General features: G+C 45.8%; 1 protein-coding gene across 1 annotated transcript in view; it reads left to right on the forward strand.

Annotated features, from left to right (window-relative positions):
• The window catches only part of IL17RD (interleukin 17 receptor D), a 103,296-nt gene extending 80,884 nt beyond the window's left edge, over nt 1-22,412 (forward strand). Inside the window, exons 6-13 of the mRNA XM_040359242.1 lie at nt 3,753-3,797; nt 5,798-5,949; nt 9,960-10,025; nt 11,400-11,454; nt 11,576-11,686; nt 15,281-15,465; nt 18,239-19,172; nt 21,841-22,412. Coding sequence (XP_040215176.1) covers nt 3,753-3,797; nt 5,798-5,949; nt 9,960-10,025; nt 11,400-11,454; nt 11,576-11,686; nt 15,281-15,465; nt 18,239-19,172; nt 21,841-21,947 — 1,655 coding nt within the window. The 3' untranslated portion in view covers nt 21,948-22,412. The remainder of the gene's footprint in view (nt 1-3,752; nt 3,798-5,797; nt 5,950-9,959; nt 10,026-11,399; nt 11,455-11,575; nt 11,687-15,280; nt 15,466-18,238; nt 19,173-21,840) is intronic.
• Nucleotides 22,413-22,640: the final 228 nt, after the last annotated feature.

The raw sequence follows: 22,640 nt of genomic DNA on the forward strand, positions 1-22,640 counted from the left end.
ACAGAACACTGATTCAGTTTCCCAGTGTTCCGCCTATCACTGAGGAGGCGGCCTTTGTTACACTGGACGGCCACCTCCTGGATGGACTAGATGGATGGACGGCTGCCGACTGAGTGCATTACACAGTGGGGAGACTTGAGTATAAGCCGAGGGGTGCTTTTTCTAGCACAAAAAAGAATGTTCTGTAAAACTCGGCTTATACTAGAGTATATACTGTAATTTCATTTTAGACAGCTCAGTCTCATGTTATGTTGAAAGACAGCTGGGTTTGAATGGAACAACTTTGGTTGTGATTTCTCAGCTTACCTGCAGTGCTCTGGCAATCCTTTGTCAAGTGCAAAATATGTATTTGTAAAACAAAGAATGTGCATTGCTGTGATGGGTAGGGAGTGTGAATCACAAGACTGGCTGAACAGAATTATAATCTATCTGGTAAAACAGTTGCTATTTGTCTTGTTCAGCTGTGAATTTCGTTATGTGTGTGGTGTTCCACATTTAGCTGATCCCCATTGCATATCTAGTCTAGATGGGTCTCTTCACATGTCAGTTACTTGCGTGAGACGTGTTCCCCCGGAACAGTATGAGGGGCGCACATTGCATTTATCTGCTGTAAACTCCGCTCCCATGTTTGGCTGCTGCAGGATACCTCAGTGTAAACAGCTATAAATTGAATCACATGTATTTATGTTAGACGGATCTGTTAATGGAATTCTGGAAACAAGTCAGGGGAAGGATTGCTGGGGGGCTGAATACAGTAGTCCAAAAGCCGCACTCTTATTGCCTCCTCCTTACACTTGTGTCAAGCCACAACAAAAATGACGGGACCAACTGAGTATGTCCCAGAAAGCCGAAAGCATCAGCCTGCTCCGAGTTCTTCATCCTGGAGGCATTCCAGTCCCATAGCTCATGTTTTCCACAAGTAGACAGAAGAGGTTGCCAGTTTCCTTTGCTCTGATCTTCTCGTCTTAAGAGCTTATTGTTTCAGGATTTCACAACCCGATTCACCACAATTCAATAGGTATTGTATTGATATTCACCTAAACATATGTAGCACTCAGTACACAGTGTCGTTCATTGTCATTAATGTTTCCATTTTAGGGCAAGGACACCTTATCTGCCTGGGGTGACCACACACGGGGAAATGCCTGGGTGCATAACATTCTTTTTCACACTGCTGCGAATTCTATTGCGAATTGGAGCCGTTGCGATTTCTCAAATTCGCAAGTCATTTAAATTACATAGTTTAACATTAGTGCCGTTCACATCAATGCGTTGCGAATATAAGATGCAGGAAAAAAGGATCCTGTGGAAGTTTGATTCGTGTACGGTGCAAATTCAGCTCTGTAGACTGGCATTCCCTGAAATCGCGGCATCGAATTGCGGCGAAATCACGGTAAAATCTTGTGATTTTGAATTCGCAGCAGTGTGAACCTAGCCTAAGGGCTCTTTCACACGGGAGGCCCGTTCAGGTCCGCCTGCCAGTTTTTTAGGCAGACCTGAATGGGTGCTCTGTGCTCCTTTATGGAGCCGCGGATGTGAGCTGTGACATGCCCGCTGACATCCGACCCGCTCCGATCCGCCAAAGTGTGACAGAGGAAAAACCTACTTTTCCATCCGTCTGGCGGATCGGGTGAACACGGACAGACGGTCCGTGTTCATCCGATCCCCCCCATAGGGGAGAGCGGAGAAAAGACAGGGCGCAAATTCATTGAGGATTCAAACCAACTCAAAGTATGTTACAGCGGCGTAGCGTATCTGACATCTGCGCCGGGCGCAGCGTAGATTTGTGAATCTACCCCAGAGTTTTTAGTCACCCTCCCACCCTAAAAATATTTATTAGATGAATTTCCTCTCACTTCCTGTTCTGGTAACCAGAAGAGGAAGTAAAAAAAATATTCAAAACAAGACCTGTAAAGTAGATGTAAAGACCTTAGTGTAAGCTTCTTTAGCTTTGCCATGTAAAGAAAACAATGTGAGAACCCTCCAAAATCGCTTTATTCCCTCCACTTTGCAGCCGTCACATGATCACTGTAGCCCCTCTTTCTCCAGCGCTCCCAGAGTGTGTGTGGGGGGGGGGGGATGCATCAGCCCAGTGTTCTTCCAGAAGACACAGGGACGCAGACTCACTTATTGCAGATTGGCTTATGTGCATAGCATGGCATACTAATAGGGACTGGCAGGATCACTAGGTATTTTATGGTTATTTACCTTCCTCTTTAAGGCAGGGCAAAAGGGGAAGCTGCCCTGGTCCCTGTCGTTGTGGGGCCCAAAGCAGATGCCCCATATTTGCCAACTATCCCAGTTTAAATTCCCTTGTCCCTTGAAGTTTTAGTCCTGTGCTGTGTCCTGATATCTCAGTGTGAAGTGCTGCTACTAATGCTGCCCTACCTGCAGACCCTGTGTTTACATGTAAATAACCGTAATTCATATGTAAATAACGGGAGCATTGATATGTAAATAGCTGAGGTCGGTGGCAGACATATGTATATAAATGCCCTTCTGCAGTGACGAAATGATCTGCTGTAACCTCTAGCAACCAATCAGTGAGCAGAATAAGGGCTCTTTCACACGGGCGGCCCGTTCAGGTCCGCCTGACAGTTTTTTTTTTGCGGACCTGAACGGGCCGCCCGTGCTCCTCTATGGACATGCCCGCTGACATTCGACCCGCTCCGATCCGCCAAAGTGTGACGGAGGAAAAAGCTACTTTTCCATCCGGCTGGCGGATTGGATCGGGTGAACACGGAAAGACGGTCCGTGTTCATCCGATCCCCCCCATAGGGGAGAGCGGAGAAAAGACAGGGCGGTCCCTGCACAGTGTGCGGGGACCGCCCTGTCATCCGCCGGCTCAGCGGGGATCAACGGAGCGATCCATGCTGAGCAAGCGGAGGTGCACGGGGCGGATCATTACTGATCCGCCCCATGTGAAAGGGGCCTTACTGTACAGTAATCTCTAGCAACCAATCAACAAGAAGAAATCATGTGCTGTAACCTCTAGCAACTAATCAGTGAGCCGTAATGTGTGCTGCAACCTCTAGCAACCAGTCAGTAAGTGGTAATGATATGCTGTAACCTCTGGCAACCAATCGCAATCACTTCCTGATCTGATACAGTAAACTGATTTTAAGTCTAGCTGATATTTATTGTATGTCTCAGAGCAGGTGGAGAGAATTTTTTTTGCCCAGGGTCCAATCAACATTAAAGACGGCCCTGCTTCCTACATTAATAGAAGTAGCCAGTATGTGGGATTGTACAGCGTCGTCCCAATTTTTCAGAATAACATTTACAAATAAAAAAAAAATATATATATATATATATATATATATATATATATATATATATATATATATATATATATATATATATATATATATATATATATATATATATATATATATATATATTATATATGTGTGTATGTATGTGGATAGATAGATAGATAGAGATATATATATATATATATATATATATATATATATATATATATATATAGTATTCCAACCATTTCCTTCTCCATTCAAAGCATTAAAAACAAACAAAAGTAAAATATAAGTTGAGACTTGTGGCCGGTTCCATAACTTGCTAGAGAAATGTATAAGGTGTAGTGTATGGACCGGCTCCACAGAAAACAGCACAGCCCGGATCTGCCAACTGCTGCAGCCAATACAGCAAATCCTATTGAGTTTCTGTATGTAGGAGTTTGTAATTGCCAAATATTCATTGTGCATTTATACTGACTTTTTATTTTTTTCTAGCATGCGAGACATTACTGCAGCCAGACAACTTAACCTGCAGGCCATGTAAGTAATCTCTGAATTCTGGACATTCATCCTACATGTGATTGTGTTATTGATTGGAGGGCAGAAATCATCACTTAGGCCGCGTACACACGATCGGTCAAAACCGATGAAAACGGACTGAAGGACTGTTTTTATCGGTCCAAACCGATCATGTGTGGGCCCCATCGGTCAGTTAACCTTCGGTCAAAAAAATGAGAACTTGCTTTAAAATTGAACCGATGGACTGGTAAACGATAGGTCAAAACCGATCGTTAGTATGGAAAACCATCGGTTAAAAACCTGCGCATGCTCAGAATCAAGTCGACGCATGCTTGGAAGCATTGAACTTCGTTTTTTTCAGCACGTCGTTGTGTTTTACGTCACCGGGTTCTGACACGATCGGGTTTTTAACTGATGGTGTGTACGCACGACCAGGCCCGTCATTACAGGACAGGCAAAACAAACAATTGCTTGGGGCCCCCAACTTCCCTTTCCCAGGCTGTAGTGTGGCCGAGCTCCTCTTCCATCCTCCTGGAGTCCTTTAAGTCCTGACAGGAAGTGCACACTCAGTGCTCACTTCCTTTCAGTCCGGCTGGGAACGAAATCTCCTGTACCGCGCGGTGCCTGGCCTGAGACTGGGAACCCATAATGATAGAACACCAGACTGACAGGAGCTCGGCCACGCTACAGCGGCAGCCTACAGGGAAGAAGGGGAGGTGAAAATAGAAAAACATAGGGACTAGGGGGGAGGGGGGGGGGGAAGAACATGGGTGTAAAATATTAGTGTATCACTAACATAGGCTTTGCCCGCGGGGGAGGGGGGGCTTGGGGGCCCCCATTTTGCTTGGGGCCCCCAAATTCCTTAAAACGGCCCTGCGCACGACGGACCATCAGTCAGCTTCATCGGTTAACCAACTCCTATCACATGGGCAGGGAAAAGGGGGTGGAGTCAGGGGTGGGGCCATGTGGGGGGGGGGCAGAAAAATTAGGTTTTGCCTAGGCTGTCAAAAATCCCTACACCAGCCCTGTATAGGAGTCACATTGCTTTGTGAATGGACCTGCAGCCTTCGGGGACCTAAGACGTGTTCCAGAAGGTTGCGGGCCATGAGAAGAGAGAGGAGAACTTCCACTCCAATCATTTAAACCAGGGGTCTCCAAACCTTCTAAATAAAGGGCCAGTTTACTGTCCTTCAGACTATAGGGGGGCTGGACTGTGGCCAGTGGGAGTCAAAAATGTCCCAGGCTTGGTTGTCACTGGGGGTAGTAAAATTACATCTTGCTTGTGGTCTCTAGGAGGAAGAATAGTGACCCATCATTGGTAATAATTGGAGTAATAGTGCCCCATCGTTCGTGTCAGTGGGAGGAATAGTGCCCCATGATTGGTGTCAGTGGGAGGAATAGTGCCCCATCATTGGTGTCAGTGGGAGGAATAGTGCCCCATCATTGGTGTCAGTGGGAGGAATACTGTCCCATCGTTGGTGTCAGTGGGTAGAATAGTGCCAGTCACAGGAATAGTATCCCATCATTGGTGTCAGTGGCAGGAATAGTGCCCCATCATTGGTGTCAGTGGGAGGAATAGTGCCCCATACAGCACAATACAATCCCTCCCAGTGCTGAGAGGTCCTCTGCAGTTGGATAGGACAGTGACAAATCCCAATGCCTGGCGGATGCAGCCCTCCACTGATAGGGGAATCCAAAATGGGACTACAAATGCAACAAACAAGATTCCATACTGTACAGGATGTGTGTACTCCCATTACATCCCGCTACAGTGCCAAGCTGATGTGTTTCGGGGGCGCAACCCCCTTCCTCAGAGCTGAAATAATGCCTCATGTCGGTAGGAGAGAAAATTCCCCAAGGGCCGGAAAAAGACAAGCAAAGGGCCGAATCTGACCCGCGGGCCACAGTTTGGAGGCCTCTGGTCTAGGCGGTCGGGGTGGAAGTGGGAGGGGTTTCTGCTAGGTACTCCTTTTTATGCTCACAGAATATTTGACATCTTTTATTTTCTTACTCCTATGCAGATTGGAAACCAAAGAATGTGAATGTCACACAGCAAGGTGTCAACATGCAGGTGTCATTTGACCACGCCCCTTATAACTTTGGCTTTAACGCCTACTATGTCAACTATAGGATGAAGCACGACGCCTCCTATAAACAGAAGATCTGCAGACAGGTATGGCTGATAATTGTACAATCGTGTGTGTGTTGTGTTGTGTCTTCTTCAGATTGTAAATGTGACATGGAGCATTAAAGTGTCCTACAATATACAGCAACATCATTTTCATAGAAAGCAGTCCCCGAGCTTCATTCCAGGGACACTGCCTAGGCTCAGATGATGTCATCAGTTCTCTGCAGGCAGGAGAAAACTCTCTTTCTTCAATGTATCCCCCCCCCCCTTTGTGATTAGACTGTACATTGTCACGAGCCAAGAGGCTGCATCAGGGGCTGGTTTGTGTCAGATATTTTCCAATACAACCAACAACTGCACAGGTACCAACATTTACACCATTGTATCATTTCTGAGCCAGCGTCTCAGTCTGGGACTTTCAAAACAAAGGGCCAGTTTACTGTCCTTCAAATATTAGGGGGGCCGGACTGTGACCAGTGGGAGTAGAAAATGCCCTGACATTGGTGGGAGTAAAAAATACACTATTGGTGTCAGTGGGAGGAATAGTGCCCCATCATTGGCGTTAGTGGAAGGAATAGTGCCCCATCATTGGTGTCAGTGGCAGGAATAGTGCCCCCTCATTGGTGTCAGTGTCAGGAATAGTGCCCCGTCATTGGTGTCAGTGGCAGGAATAGTGCCCCGTCATTGGTGTCAGTGGCAGGAATAGTGCCCCGTCATTGGTGTCAGTGGCAGGAATAGTGCCCCGTCATTGGTGTCAGTGTCAGGAATAGTGCCCCATCATTGGTGTCAGTGGCAGGAATAGTGCCCCCTCATTGGTGTCAGTGTCAGGAATAGTGCCCCGTCATTGGTGTCAGTGGCAGGAATAGTGCCCCGTCATTGGTGTCAGTGGCAGGAATAGTGCCCCGTCATTGGTGTCAGTGGCAGGAATAGTGCCCCGTCATTGGTGTCAGTGGCAGGAATAGTGCCCCGTCATTGGTGTCAGTGGCAGGAATAGTGCCCTGTCTTTGGTCTTAGTGGGAGGAATAGTGCCCCATCATTGGTGTCAGTGGCAGGAATGGTGCCCCGTCATTGGGAGGAATAGTGCCCTGTCTTTGGTCTTAGTGGAAGGAAGGCCCCTAAGGGCCGGTAAGGGCAAGCAAGAGGCCACATCCAGCCCCCAGGGCCGGAGTTTGTAGATCCCTGGTCTAGGGTAAGGTGAAGGTGTTGCCCGCACTGCGATGTCTATGAGAGATAATAAATACTGGTGAGTCTTATACTTGCACATCATTTAGTTTGTAGCAAATGAAATAAAAAAACATATCTGTGCCCATCGCTCCGTCCCCTCCACCTCTCTCTGACCTTTAACCCAAATTCTAAGGTCCTTCTATGGGACACACGAGGTTCCCGTCTTAGGACTTGATTGTCACGATGACTTCCCCTGGAGACGTCACGCACACGGGCGTTTGAGGCCATCCAATGTAAATTGCGGGCGTGTTTCTGCCCCGGGGAGACACAGCTGCTCATAGTAATGAATGTCTGTATGCGGGTATACGCCATGCTCACACACAAGAGGCATTCATGGCTTTACCCCTGGCACCTGCATACAGCCATTCATTACTACGGGTGGCTGCGCTCGGCAGCTGTGTCTTGTGGACACGGAAGATCGCCCGCAATTTATGTTGTAGGTCTTCATTCACCCGTGTGCACGAGGCCCAGCGCTACAAGATGTGTGTGTATTGGACATGTGCTGAGCGTGACTTTTCTCGCCCGGGTCTCACAGAACCAATAGAGAAAATCTATCCAATGCTCATTCAGTTTTAACAACAGCTGTGATTTTAGACGCAAAATCCTGTTTGATCTTTATGCCGTATTGTTATTTGCTTGCAGAATACGGCCAAATCAATATTGTGCGTGCTTTATGTAAATTAGTCAGGAGACTTGCAGTAAAATGAAAAAAGTCATAGTTAAAGGGTAACTCCACTTTGTGTGAAAAAAATAAATAAATCGCAAATTAAAAAAAAATATATAGAATATACTATGGTGACACATATTGTAATCTGCAGTGCTGTCATTTTCTGTATAATGCAATCTGACTACCGTATATACTCGAGTATAAGCCGACCCGAATATAAGACGAGGCACCTAATTTATATAAAAAAAAAAAAACGTATTGACTCGAGTATAAGCCTAGGCCAGTGATGGCGAACCTTGGCACCCCAGATGTTTTGGAACTACATTTCCCATGATTCTCAGGCACTCTGCAGTGTAGTGGAGCATCATGGGAAATGTAGTTCCAAAACATCTGGGGTGCCAAGGTTCGCCATCACTGGCCTAGGGTGTCCATCTCCATGCCTCACTGTGTCCATGCCTCACTGTGTCCATGCCTCACTGTGTCCATGCCTCACTGTGTCCATGCCTCACTGTGTCCATGCCTCACTGTGTCCATGCCTCACTGTGTCCATGCCTCACTGTGTCCATGCCTCACTGTGTCCATGCCTCACTGTGTCCATGCCTCACTGTGTCCATGCCTCACTGTGTCCATGCCTCACTGTGTCCATGCCTCACTGTGCCCATGCCTCACTGTGTCTTTGCCTGCCTCACAGTGTCCATGCCTCACTGTGCCCAGTCTTCACTGTGCCCATGCCTCACTGTGTCCATGACTAGACTGACGTTTAACATGGGAGTCTATGGAAGGGGTGCCCCGCTTTGAAAAATCGGTGCTCCATGGTCGGAGGTCCCCCAGACAACAAACTTTGCACACTTGTAGAGGAGAAATGGGGCTACATGTGTGCCAAGATTGGGGTCCAGGGGGGCCTATACCGGTAGGTGAGTTTCTGTTTATTAAAAGCCAAACAACAAGCAAAAGGTACAAATCTGGAATCTATTAAAATCCCTGCAATGTACATTGATCACCCAGAGGGGGGTGTTTTTTTTTCTCAGTTGAAGTTACTCTTTATAGTGGTTCTAAAGGCAGAATGATTTTTTAATATTAATGTATGCTATGCATTAAGATAAAAAAAAAAAAACGTCTCTGTGGATCAGTTGTAGTTCTGCAACAGCTGGATGGCCGCCAGTTTGAGCCCCCTATCCTAAAGGCTAATAAACAGCTGGAAGCACCTGTTTATATGTAAAGACTGCCGCTGCAAATTCATGGCATCATGCCAATTTGACAGGCGGCACCACCCGTCAAACTCGGCCATTAAAGCCAATAGAGCTGCACCACAGCTGGGAGCCAAACGCGGTTGCAGTGCATTAGCCCCATTATAATCTCTTGTTTGGCAGCAGAGAAAAAAACAGGCATTCAGAAAGCAGCAAGATCACCTCCTGAACACCTGACAGCGGTTGCTTAGCCGCACTCTGAAAAGCGATCCACCGTGGATTGCTGTTCAGAGGTTTGGCTAGTATGCACCTAGCCCTTTTACTTTTGTAAATGAACACGAACACAACAAAGGTCGTATTTCTTCGACTCCTAGCCGAGCTCTGAGACAGTTAAATGGACAGAGAGGAAGTGGGTTGGAGTGAAGCGAAGTTCTGGGCTCGGGGCCGAGATTCTTCCTGCCAGAGTTATCATCACCGTCTTGTGTGTGTTGGATCCTGACGCTATTTGCTCAGTTCAATGCTCTAAGGCATTGCTAGGACAATTTCCAATCTGCGTCAGCAGCGGAGGAAGCTCACAGGCCCAATTCTAGGCGCTGGGGAAGGCAGGACTGAAGAGGCAGGAATTATTGGCTGGACTGGTCCATAGTCTTGTGTAATAGGCGGCGTGCAGAGCGTGCGAATACGTTTATTGCCGGCCTCTCTAGTAATAAAACTCCAGTGTTCCTCCCTTCCTCTGTCTCCCCGAGGATTCTGCTGCTGCTCCAAAAAAGCCAGAACAAAGCATGGAATATGGCCAGAGCTGACACATTTTGTGGGAGGGGTTTATCTTGGTGGATGGATTTTTCCACCAATCACAATGGAGGTGTTTCCTGTCCTTGTATTGCTTTGATTGTTTGCTTTTTTTTTTTTTATAAAATGGAAATTTAGAAATTGTGCAAATAACAAAAAATGTATGAATTTGTTTGCTGATGTTTCAGGTTCAGAACTCCGATTATACAAACTGTCTGCTACAGAACGTCTCTCCTGGGGATTATGTCATTGAGGTGAGTTGTCTTCTTTGGGGTAGATTCAGGTACAATGGCCTTAACTTGCGGCGGCGTAGCTTAGCGTGTTTAGGCTACGCCGCCGTAAGTTAGCTAGGCAAGTACATGATTCACAATGTACTTGCCCGCTATGTTACGGCGGCGTAGCCTAAAGTGGGCGGGCGTAAGGGCGCCAAATTCAAATGTGTGTAAGGGGGACGTGTTGTATGCTAATTGTGCTTGACCTTACGTTTTTTAAGTTTTTTTTTTTTTCTGCGCATGCACTGGGCGCCTACATTTCCCAGTGTGCATTGCGGCTAAGTATGCCGTACGGGCCTATTGATTTCGACGTGGACGTAAACGACGTAAATCCCGATTCGCGGACGACTTACGCAAACAACGTTACAAATTTCGAATCTCGCGGCGGGAACGGCGGCCATACTTTAACATTGCTATTCCATAATAGATGGAATAACTTTAGGCCTGATAATGGCTTACTGAAACGGCGTAAATGTACTGCGGCGGCCGGGCGTACGTTCGTGAATTGGCGTATCTACTCATTTGCATATTCTAAGCCGACCGCAATGGAAGCGCCACCTAGCGGCCATCCGAAATATTGCAACCTAAAATAGGATGGCGCAAGCCGTCCTATCTTAGCTATGTTTAAGCGTATCTCTGTTTGAGAATACACTTAAACATAAGTCGGCGTAGATTCTGAGTTAGGTCGACTTATCTACTGATAAGTCGGCCTAACTCTTACTGAATCTGCCTATTTATGTCTATATCATCACCTTGTGGGGTTTTATGTGATGGCCGGCAGTATTCAGTAATAACGAACGCCAAAGGCAGATATTGCAATAGAAATTATAGAACTGCATGCCTGGAAATTGGCAATGTAGTGGAAGTTCCGTATGCATTTGTAGTGCTATAAAATACTTGTGCATTTCAGGACGAGATTTGCTCCTGTATTTGGTTCTGCAAATAGACTAGAAAGACCTCAATTAGTAACAATAGTTAAAGGGGTTGTAAATGTAAATTTTTTTCCTAAATATCTTCCTTTACCTTAGTGCAGTCCTCCTTCACTTACCTCATCCTTCCATTTTGCTTTTAAATGTCCTTATTTCTTCTGAGAAATCCTCACTTCCTGTTCTTCTGTCTGTAACTCCACACAGTAATGTGAGGCTTTCTCCCTGGTGTGGAGTGTCGTGCTCGCCCCCTCCCTTGGACTACAGGAGAGTCAGGACGCTTTCTACGTTGCAGATAAAGGAGCTGTGTGTTAGTGGGCACCAAAAACATAAAAATATCATTTCTACAATGCAGGTCTCCTGGTGTTACACATTTTCCTCTTTCTGTTACCATTCAAGTAACATTTCATGTGTTATCTTCTCTCCGCAGCTTCTAGATGACACTAACACAACCAGACGCTCCATGCATTACTCACTCAAACCAGGCAAGTACTTGATAGCCGTGGCAACTAATAAGGAACTGCCTATAATAGCCAATAGGATCTGTTTCTTTTTGCATTTCTTTTAATAGAACACCAGTAAACAAAACATTTCCTCCCCCTTTAGTGATTTCTCCTTGGGCTGGACCCATTCGCGCCATTGCCATTACCGTGCCTTTGGTCATCATTTCAGCCTTTGCAACACTGTTTACTGTTATGTGTCGGAAAAAGCAGCAAGGTAAGTCCTTTCACAATGAATAAGAATGTGTTTTTTTGGAGAAAAGTTAAATTAACCAGAGTTTGATCAGAATAACTAAGTCGTGTGAGTTGATTTTACTGTTTCTAATTTTATCCCTTAATACTTTTCTTATCAAAATGTTCAGTTCACTTCCAAATATCACAACCATATTGTTATAATGTAAAACCTTTTATCAGCATTCAGTTAAAGCTGAACTCCAACCAGATGTAAAAGACACACATTATTGCAGCTCTACCATCATTATTACCGTATATACTCGAGTATAAGCCGACCCGAATATAAGCCGAGGCACCTAATTTTACCACAAAAAAATAGGAAAACGTATTGACTCAAGTATAAGTCTAGGGTGAAAAATGCAGCAGCTACTGTACATGGAAAAGAGGGTCAACAATGCACATCTGCAGCCTCACTGTGCCCATGTGCAGCCTCACTGTGCCCATTTGCAGCCCCACTGTGCCCAACTACAGCCCCACTGTGCCCAACTACAGCCCCACTGTGCCCAACTACAGCCCCACTGTGCCCAACTGCAGCCCCACTGTGCCCAACTGCAGCCCCACTGTGCCCATCTGCATGCCTCACTGTGCCCATCTGCATGCCTCACTGTGCCCATCTGCATGCCTCACTGTGCCCATCTTCAGCCCCACTGTGCCCAACTGCAGCCTCATGTACCTGATCTCCAGAACACCAGCGCTGTGACATGCAGTCTAGTCGGCAGCCGTCCAGTGTAACAAAACCCCACCCCTCCTAGTCCTCGTCCGTGACGGAACACTGATTCAGTTTCCCAGCAGTGAGTCAGTGTTTCGCCTATCACGGACTAGGAGGAGGCGGGGCTTTGTTGCACTGGACAGCCGCTGACTAGACTGCATGTCAAAGCGTCGAGAGATCAGGTGCACGAGGCTGCAGATGGGCACAGTGAGGCAGGGAAACTCGAGTATAAGCCAAGGGGGGCTTTTTCGGCACAAAAAAAATGTGCTGAAAAACTCAGCTTATACTCGACTATATACAGTATGGGCCAGATTCAGGTACAATTGCGGTGGCGCAACGTAACCCGTTTACGTTACACCGCCGCAAGTTTTCAGTGTAAGTGCCTGATTCACAAAGCACTTACCTGTAAACTTGCGGCGGTGTAACGTAAACCCGTCCGGCGCAAGCCCGCCCAATTCAAATGGGGCGTGTACCATTTAAATTAGGCGCGCTCCCACGCCAGACGTTCTGCGCATGCTCCGTTCGCAATTTTCCCGACGTGCTTTGCGCGAAATTGCGCGAAATTACGGCGGCCCGACGTGTTTGTGAATCGCGACGTGCGTAACGTACTTACGCTGAAAAAAAAAATTCTAAATCGACGTGGGAACGACGGCCATACATTAACATGGTGGAGTAATTTTACACCATGTTAATAGCCCACTTAACTTTGCGACTGGATAAAAAGACTTGCGCCGACGTAACGAACGCGAAAACCTTTGTGGATCGCCGTAACTGCTAATTTGCATACCCGACGCTGGAAAACGACGCGAACTCCACCCAGCGGCGGCCGAGGTACTGCATTCTAAAATCCGACGGTGTAAGTCAATTACGCCTGTCGGATCTTAGGGCTATCTATGCGGAACTGATTCTATGAATCAGCCGCATAGATAGGACAAGAGATACGACGATGTATCAGGAGATACGCCGTCATATCTCTTCTGTGAATCTGGCCCAATATCCTTAACCACTTCAAGACCAGTCTAATTCTGATATTTCTCTCACATGTGTAAAAAATCTGCATTTTTTCTGCTAGAAAATTACTTGGAACACAACTCTGTATAACTTTTTAAAGCAGAGGCCCTGGACAATAAAATAGTGGGTGTTGCAAATATTTATGTCACACAGTACTTGCGCAGCAGTTTATCACACTGAAATTTTCATGAAATACACTTTAATCTAAGTAAACACAATATAATACCCATTTTTTTTGTAAATTATAGAAGACGATGTTGTGCTGAGTAAATAGATACCAAACATGTCACACTTTAATATTAAGCACGCCTGTGGAATGGCAACAAACTACGGCACAATAAATTATCCATTGGCAACGCTTTAAAAGCCTTTATAGGTTACCAGTTTAAAGTTACACTGGAGGTCTGGTGCTAGAATTATTCCTCTCACTCTGATGTTTGCAGCAATACCCCACGTGTGGTATGGTGCGATTGCTGTTTACATATGTGAACGGTGGCACTTTAAAAAAAAATGTTTAATAGATTTTATTATTTAAATGTATTTTTTGCGCTGTACCTGTATATTTTTTTAAATGATCAATTTTATTGCTCTTACCAGGGATAAACAACATCCCTTGTGAGATTTGGTCTATTAGACCCCGACTCTCTCCTCTGCCCTCCAAAGCAGCCGATCAAACAAACTGAAACCAGAAGTGACGAAATTCTTGTTGCTTCCAGTTTCTGATGTCATAGAAAAAGGGAAGGAACTTCCCATTGGCTCCCAGTGCTGTCAATCAAAGCCAATGACGAGGAAGCAGGGGACAGGCCTCAGTCAATTGGGTAGATTCAGTAAGAGTTAGGCCGACTTATCAGTAGATAAGCCGGCCTAACTCAGAATCTACGCCGACGTATGTTTAAGTGTATGCTCAAACAGAGATACGCTTAAACATATCTAAAATAGGACGGCTTGCGCCGTCCTATCTTAGATTGCAATTTTTCGGATGGCCGCTAGGTGGCGCTTCCATTGCGGTCGGCGTAGATTATGTAAATGAGTTTTTGTAGGCCGATTCACAAACGTTTCCGTAAGGCCTTAGGCGGCCTAAAGTTATTCCACCTATGAGGTGGAATAACAATGTTAAAGTATGGCCGCCGTTCCCGCCACGAGGTTCGAATTTTTTACGTCGTTTGCGTAAGTCGTCCGCGAATCGGGAGTTGCGTCGTTTAAGTCCACGTCGAAATCAATAGGCCCGTACGGCGTACTGAGCCGCAATGCGCACTGGGAAATGTAGGCGCCCGGCGCATTCGCAGTAGCCAAAAAAACGTCAAAAACGTGAGGTCAAGCCTCATTGCCATTAAACACGCCCCCCTCCAACCCATTTGAATTAGGCGCCCTTACGCCCGCCGCGTTTACACTACGCCGCCCTAAGTAAGGAGGCAAGTACTTTGTGAATCATGTACTTGCCTCTCTTACTTAAGGCGGCGTAGTGTAAACACGCTAGGCTACGCCGCCGCAAATTAGCGCGCCCCTACCTGAATCTACCCATTTAAGTGTATCTCTGTTTGAGCATACACTTAAACATAAGTCGGCGTAGATTCTGAGTTATTGGCTTATCTACTGATAAGCCGGCCTAACTCTTACTGAATCTACCTAATTGTATGCAGCAGCAGGAGGGGCCAGGAGCGCCGGTGGGGGACCCAAAAAGAGGAGGTTCGCAGATGCTCTATGCAATTTCCTTGCACAGAGCAGGTAAGTATAGACATGCTTGTTATTTAAAAAAGAAAAAAAATACCTTTACAATCACTTTAAGTACTACTGCAAGATAACGTCCTGTTTGTTGTATATAGGATGGTAATATTTTTCTGTAATCTTCTCCTGTAGAAAACATCTATTCCCACCTTGATGAGGAGAGTTCGGAATCCTCTACATATGCCGGAAGCCTACATGTCGAAAAACCACGCCCGCGCCCAAAAGTGTTTATTTGCTATTCCAACAAAGACTGCCAGAAACATATCAATGTGATCCAGTGTTTTGCCCATTTCCTGCAGGATTTCTGTGGATGTGAAGTGAGTAGCTGTTTTGAGTTTTATCATTTAGCAATGAATGTATCTTACCGGTTTTAGATGCTTAATGTGATACTAAAGTCTCGTTTTTCTTTAGTTAAAAATAACAAAAATGTTATACTTGCCTCCTCTGTGCAGCCCCAATCCTCCTCTTCTCAGGTCCCTCTTCGGCTCTCCTGGCCCCTCCCTCCTACTGAGTGCCCCCACAGCAAGCAGCTTGCTATGGGGGCACCCGGGCCGAGCCACAGCTCCATGTGTCCATTCAGACATGGAGCTTCAGCCCGGCCCCGCCCCCTTTCTCTCCTCATTGGCTGACTGACTTTGATTGAAAGCAGTGGGAGCCAGTGGCGCCACTATGCTGTCTCAGCCAATGAGGATGGGAGTCCTGGGCAGCCGAGACTCTCCATAATGCATTAAGATAAAAAAAACTTCCTTTACAACCATTTAAAGGCCAGGGACACTAATGACCTCTGACCTGTCCATTTAGGACAGTGTTTCTCAATTCCAGTCCTCAGGCCCCCCCAACAGGTCAGGTTTTCAGGATTTCCCTCAGATGAAAAGGCTGTGGTGATTACTAAGGCAGTGAAACTGATCAAATCACCTGTGCAAAATAATGGAAATCCTGAAAACCTGACCTGTTGGGGGGGCCTAAGGACTGGAATTGAGAAACACTGATTTAGGACAACAAAAGGTCAGTGCTAATGAAGGCATTGCCACATCTCTCTGTGGGATCTGTGTAGCCAGAGGCAGTCGAAATAAGAAAAGAAAGCACTCACATTGCCTCATCCGTAGATAATTATGGAAATACAAAAAAAGAGGGTCCCAAAAGGTGAACCAAGGTCGGACTTTAAGGGCACATTAAACAATAAGGATATAGAAAAATTATAATATTTATTGAGACATAGATACATACATACATACATGGTATAAAAAGGGACATGAAAAAAGATTAAAAAAACATATACATAAAGATACATAGTATATGACAGGGATAAGCAATTAGCGGACCTCCAGATGTTGCCAAACTACAAGTCCCATGAGGCATAGCGAGACTCTGACAGCATCAAGCATGACACCCAGAGGCAGAGGCATGATGGGACTTGTAGTTTGGCAACAGCTGGAGGTCCGCTAATTGCTTATCCCTGGTATATGATGTGAGCCCTAGTGCGTCAACGCGTTTCGCCAGGACATATTCGGGATTCATTTCTTGCCAGAGACAGTCGTATAAGGAAAAAAAGGGTTAGAACCTCTGTCAAGCTTTTATTTGTTTCGGGTGCCATAAAAATGAAAGTGAGAGTTAATCAAAAAATGTGAGAGTCGTCCCCAAAACAAGAGGTAAGGGGAAATCTAAGAGATTTCCTATAATGTCCTGTTCTCTTGGACAGGAAGTGAATGGAGATTTCCCCAATGGTAAATAGAAAACAAATAACCTGGCTGTAGATACTTTTTTTTAAAAGACACTGTCTCCTTGCCAATTCAGAATAAAGTTACAGTGGCACTACCCCCCCCCCCCCCCCCCCGCGGCACTAACACAGCCCCCCACCACCACCACCCACTGTCCTTAACCTGGATGAGGGTAGTGAGAGCGTGGCGGACTCAAGGAAAGCCGCCCCAGTGACCGGTGTCCTCTCGTGGAGCAGTTTCCGTGGTGTCTCCTCTCTCCTCCTCCTGGCACTAGGCGTCCAATAGAATTGCCTGACGTTTTGGCCAATTGGGAAACCAGTGTCATACCTGCTTCCTGATTGGCCGGGAGGAGGATCAGTGTTGTAACAGAGAATTTTCATTCGCTGTTACAACACACCTGGGTGGGCTCCAGACGCAATGCTCTGTGTCCTGAGTCCACCCTATTTTGAAGCCTAGTAGAGCCCTGGCTGCTCTAATTCATATGCCCAGTGACCAGAAAGGGGCCGGACACGTGAATAGGGGTGGCCGTGGCTGCTGTGGATAGATTCATGCTATGTATGAATCTATTAAAGCGGAGCTTCACCGTAAAGTGGAACTCCCGCTGATCGGAACCCAGATACAGTACCTGTCTAAAGACAGGTATTTGCACCCATTTCCGGCCACACAGTCTCTGGCAGACTGCGGGCATGACGTCACCTCCCGTCGCCCCCCCCCCCCCCCCCCGTTGTGTTCTGGGAACACTCGGCTCCCAGTACACAGCGGGAGCCAATCGGCAGGCGTAGTGCGACTTGTGCATGCGCCGTAGGGAACCGTGCAGTGAAGCCGGAGCGCTTCACTTCCTGGTTCCCTCACCGAGGATGGCGGGGGAGGGCAGCAGAGTAACGAGCGATCGCTTGTCCTCTGCTGCGGGCGGCGCTGGACTCCAGGACAGGTAAGTGTCCTAATATTAAAAGTCAGCAGCTGCAGTATTTGTAGCTGCTGGATTAAAAATGTTTCTTTTCAGCGCACATCCACTTTAAATGCATATAGGGGGTTGGCGAGTATAGGGGGGGTGGCACCCTAACGGACGGGTCCCCCCTAATCGGGACTGCTTTGTGCCTAATGATTGCACAAAGCAGGTAAGTATAACATGTTTGTTATAAAGAAAAATAATTCTCTTTAGAATCACTTGAAGCTATGCAGGAGATAATACTGCTTCAAGCCAGAGATTATCCACTAATTATTTGCAGATTTAGTCTTTAAAATTCGTTTTTCCATTTTAAATATGTTTAGAGTTTCAGGGCAGAACAAAAGCTTGTTTCCATGAATCATTTTCATTTGCCGTGTCTGTTTTTTTAACTACAAATGGACCTTTTTTTTTTGCCCTTTTCAGGTTTCTCTGGACTTGTGGGAAAACCTAAAAATTTGCAAAGAAGGTCAGAAGGAGTGGCTGAAACATAAGATGAAAGACTCTCATTACATCATCATTGTGTGTTCCAAGGGTTTGAAGTATTTTGTAGAGAAGAAGAAGAGGAAGAGCAAGGCCGCCACCCTTGAGTCTGGGAAAGGGGAGATCTTTGTGAGCGCCATGTCCATGGTCACTGAGAAGCTGGCCAAGGCCCAGGGCGGCTCGGATAGTTCAGACGACCTAAGTAAATACATCACCGTTTACTTTGATTACTCGAGTGAGAACGATATTCCTGCAGCTCTTGATGGAACCAAGAAATACAAACTCATGGATCACCTTCCCCAGCTTTACTACCACCTGTATTCCAAGGAGCTAAGCTTGCAGGACCACGATCAGTACCCGACTAACATCAGCAAGCGCAACTATTTCCGCAGCAAAGCTGGGCGCTCCTTGTACGTCGCCATATGTACCATGCACCAGTACATGGAACAGGAACCAGACTGGTTTGAGAAGCAGCATGCTCCGTCTCACTCTCCTGCCGTGCATTGCCAGGAGCCGGTGATGGAGAAATTTGACTCGGGTTTAGTGTTAAATGATGTCACCGTGAAACAGGTGACAGAGCACGATGTTCCTGCGCGGGCAGAAGTGCTGACATCAGCGGACTGTCATTCGCAAGTGCAGAACAATGATGCTGGCGATGAGCTGGAAGTACCGGCCACTAATGTGGAGTGTTGTGTTCTGCAGCCAGTGCTCCATTCTGTCAAGGTGGTCAACCAGACGGACATGCCGCGGGACTCTGGGATATATGATTCTTCTGTTCCTTCTTCTGAGCTTTCATTGCCATTAATGGATGGACTACTGCCTGACCAGATAGAAACCTTATCTATTGCAGAGAGTATTTCATCATCTTCAGGACTAGGTATGTCACAATTACTGTGATCAGTCATCATTCTAATTAGAAGGTTTATATACTGCTTACGACTTCTTCTTTAAAGTCTACCTTTTGGACCAGGGGTCAACAATATCCGGGTGGCAGGTCGCAATTGCGACAAATTGTGACCTGGCGCCCGCCGGTAATTGAGGCCGCGAAGCCGCGGCCTCAATTACCAGCCGCCGCGGGCCCGCCGTGATCGTGCGGTGGGGGTGCACGGAGGCACAGGATCCTGTGTCTCCGTGCGCCCCCACCTCTCCCGCCGCGAGATCGCGGCAGGCCCGTGACGGACGGTAATCGAGGCCGCGGCTTTGCGGCCTTGTGAAGTCCCAAGCTCTTCCTTCTGTTGGCATTACAAGTTAAACAGCAATTCTAATATGTCATTTTTCACTATTTTCACTGCCATCTCCTTCCCTCTAATTAGAACCCCCAAACATTATATATATGTTTTATTCTAACACCCTAGAGAATAAAATGGCGATCGTTGCAATACTTTCTGTCACGCCGTATTTGCGCAGCGGTCTTACAAGCGCACTTTTTGGGGAAAAAATTACACTTTTTTTAATTAAAAAATAAGACAACAGTAAAGTTATCCCAATTTTTTTTAATATTGTGAAAGATAATGTTACGTCGAGTAAATTGATACCCAACATGTCACGCTTCAAAATTGCGTCCGCTCGTGGAATGCCGACAAACTTTTACCCTTTAAAATCTCCATAGGCGACGTTTAAAAAAATCTACAGGTTGCATGTTTTGAGTTAGAGGAGGTCTAGGGCTAGAATTATTGCTCTCGCTCTAACGATCGCGGCGATACCTCACATGTGTGGTTTGAATACCGTTTACATATGCGGGCGATACTCACGTATGTGTTCGCTTCTGCTCGCAAGCTCGTCGGACGGGGTGCGTTTTCTGGCTCCTAACTTTTTTAGCTGGCTCCTAGATTCCAAGCAAATTTGTCAAACCCTGTTTTGGACTATGTTTCATCCTACACTCATATTTGGGGTATATTATGAAACATGGTTGCGTACACTGACCCCAAAACCCTCATGGAACTCTTATGCCGTGTACACACGACCATTATTCATGTCATGGAGAAAAAAAAAAAAAATTCTCGACTTGATTCCTCTCAAGCCTGCCTTGCATACACACGATCGTGATAAAAAATGCTTGAGCAAAGCGCGGTGACATACAACACGTACAACGGCACTATAAAGGGGAAGTTCCATCACCCTTTGTGCTGCTGATTATGCAAATTTTCCGTCTCATAACTTGTTTCTGAGTATGTGCGTTTTTTTCCCCCTTGTTAAAGCGTACACACGACCGCTTTTCACGATGAGAAAAACGACGACGTGAAAAACGTTGAGAAAAAATAGAGCAGGTTCTAAATTTTTAATGCCCATTTTTCTCGTCAAGAAAAATGCTCTGGAGCCTACACACGATCGTTTTTCACGACCAATTAAAAAAATTTAATTTTTCTCGTCATGAAAAACAGTCGTGTACGTGGCATTACTCTTAACCGGGACGCATCATTCTGTTTAACCACTTAAGACCCGGACCATTATGCAGGAAATTGACCTGGCCAGTTTTTGCGATTCGGCACTGCGTCGCTTTAACGGACAATTGCGCGGTCGTGCGACGTGGCTCCCAAACAAAATTGGCGTCCTTTTTTTTCCACAAGCGCAAAAAATAAAAACCGCAGAGGTGATCAAATACCACCAAAACACAGCTTCCCCGTTCTTCACTGTGGCGCTGTCATCGGTCGTGTGTTCCCTTTTATAGGGAACCACAATCGATGATGTCATACCTACAGCCACACCCCCCTACAGTTAGAAACACAAATGAGGTCACACATAACCCCATCAGCGCCCCCTTGTGGTTAACTCCCAAACTGCAACTGTCATTTTCACAGTAAACAATGCATTTTAAATGCATTTTTTGCTGTGAAAATGACAATGGTCCCAAAAATTGTCTGAAGTGTCCGCCATAATGTCGCAGTCACGAAAAGAAAACGTTGATCGCCGCCTTTAGTAGTAAAAAAAAAAAAATTTATAAAAATGCAGTAAAACTATCTTTTTTGTAAACGCTATAAATTTTGCGCAAACCAATCGATAAACGCTTATTGCGATTTTTTTTTTTACCATAAATAGGTAGAAGAATACGTATCGGCCTAAACTGAGGAAAAAAAAATAATGTTTTATATATTTTTGGGGGATATTTATTATAGCTAAGCAACCGCTGTCAGGTGTTCAGGAGGTGATCTTGCTGCTATTTTTTTTTTCAAAATTGTCGCTCTATTTATGTTTATAGCGCAAAAAATGAAAACCGCAGAGGTGATCAAATACCACCAAAAGAAAGCTCTATTTGTGGGAAAAAAAGGACGCCAATTTTGTTTGGGAGGCACGTCGCACGACCGTGCAATTGTCAGTTAAAGCGACGCAGTGCCGAATCGCAAAAACTGGTCGGGTCCTTTAGCTGCCTAAAGGTCCGGGGCTTAAGTGGTTAAGCGGTTAAAAACAGTTTTTTTTTATTTTTATGCATTAATTTTTATCCACCCTGGGTATGACCGTCAGCATTTGGAGGTGGGATGTTGCTTTTAGGTTTGCATGCCTGTCTTTGAAGGGCTTTATTTTATATGTTTGTTTCTAATTCCCTGCAGGAGAGGAAGAGCCAACAATCCCGAAATCGGTCGTGTACAGCGTGTGCAAAGCAGATCTCCACTGCCACATTCACCCGGATGAGCTCCAAGCCGTCGCACCTTTGTAGCTGATTGGTTAATCCAAAGGACTGGCTGGCCCCAATGGCAGTGAAGGAGTTAATATGCATTGCCACTTTAGAAAAGGTTCTGTGAACGGTCACCACGCCACTCCGGACCCTGAACCTACTTGAATATATGAGAGACAGAAAAGGCACCCCCGTCAGCTTTTGTATCACTAGCTTGGGAACTTTGGCGCGTGAACAAGACAGACGTCGGGGGGCTGAGATGATAAACTATCATGCAGGGTGTTTGAAATGTACTGCATGAATCTGGGGGCGACTGATCAGGTCCCACAATGGGACATACATGACATTGGATTGCAATTTTTTTATTTTTTTTAATATGGTACATTTGGGACAACAAATATTATTTTCCTTCAGTGGAAAATGGATGGCAGTGTTTTCTTTAAATGTGTCCCCATCGCCAGATCTTCTTCATTTGATAAAAAAGGGAATAAAACGCATCTTTTGGTACATTCAGAAAAATAACTTTATTTACAATCGGTCAGGTGTACAGTGTAAAACCCCTATGTGCCGTTTCATATCTACAGTTGTATTCAAAATTATTCAACCCCCACTGAAATTGATTGTTTTGGCCAGTTTGACATTGATTTTGATCATTCAGTCATCCTGCTTACAATTAAATCAAAAAGGCACGTGTAGCTCAGACAAATATAACATAACATTTATAATGAAATAACC

The sequence above is a fragment of the Rana temporaria genome, chromosome 7 (assembly GCF_905171775.1).
Source record: "Rana temporaria chromosome 7, aRanTem1.1, whole genome shotgun sequence".
NCBI classification, from domain to species: Eukaryota; Metazoa; Chordata; class Amphibia; order Anura; family Ranidae; genus Rana; species Rana temporaria.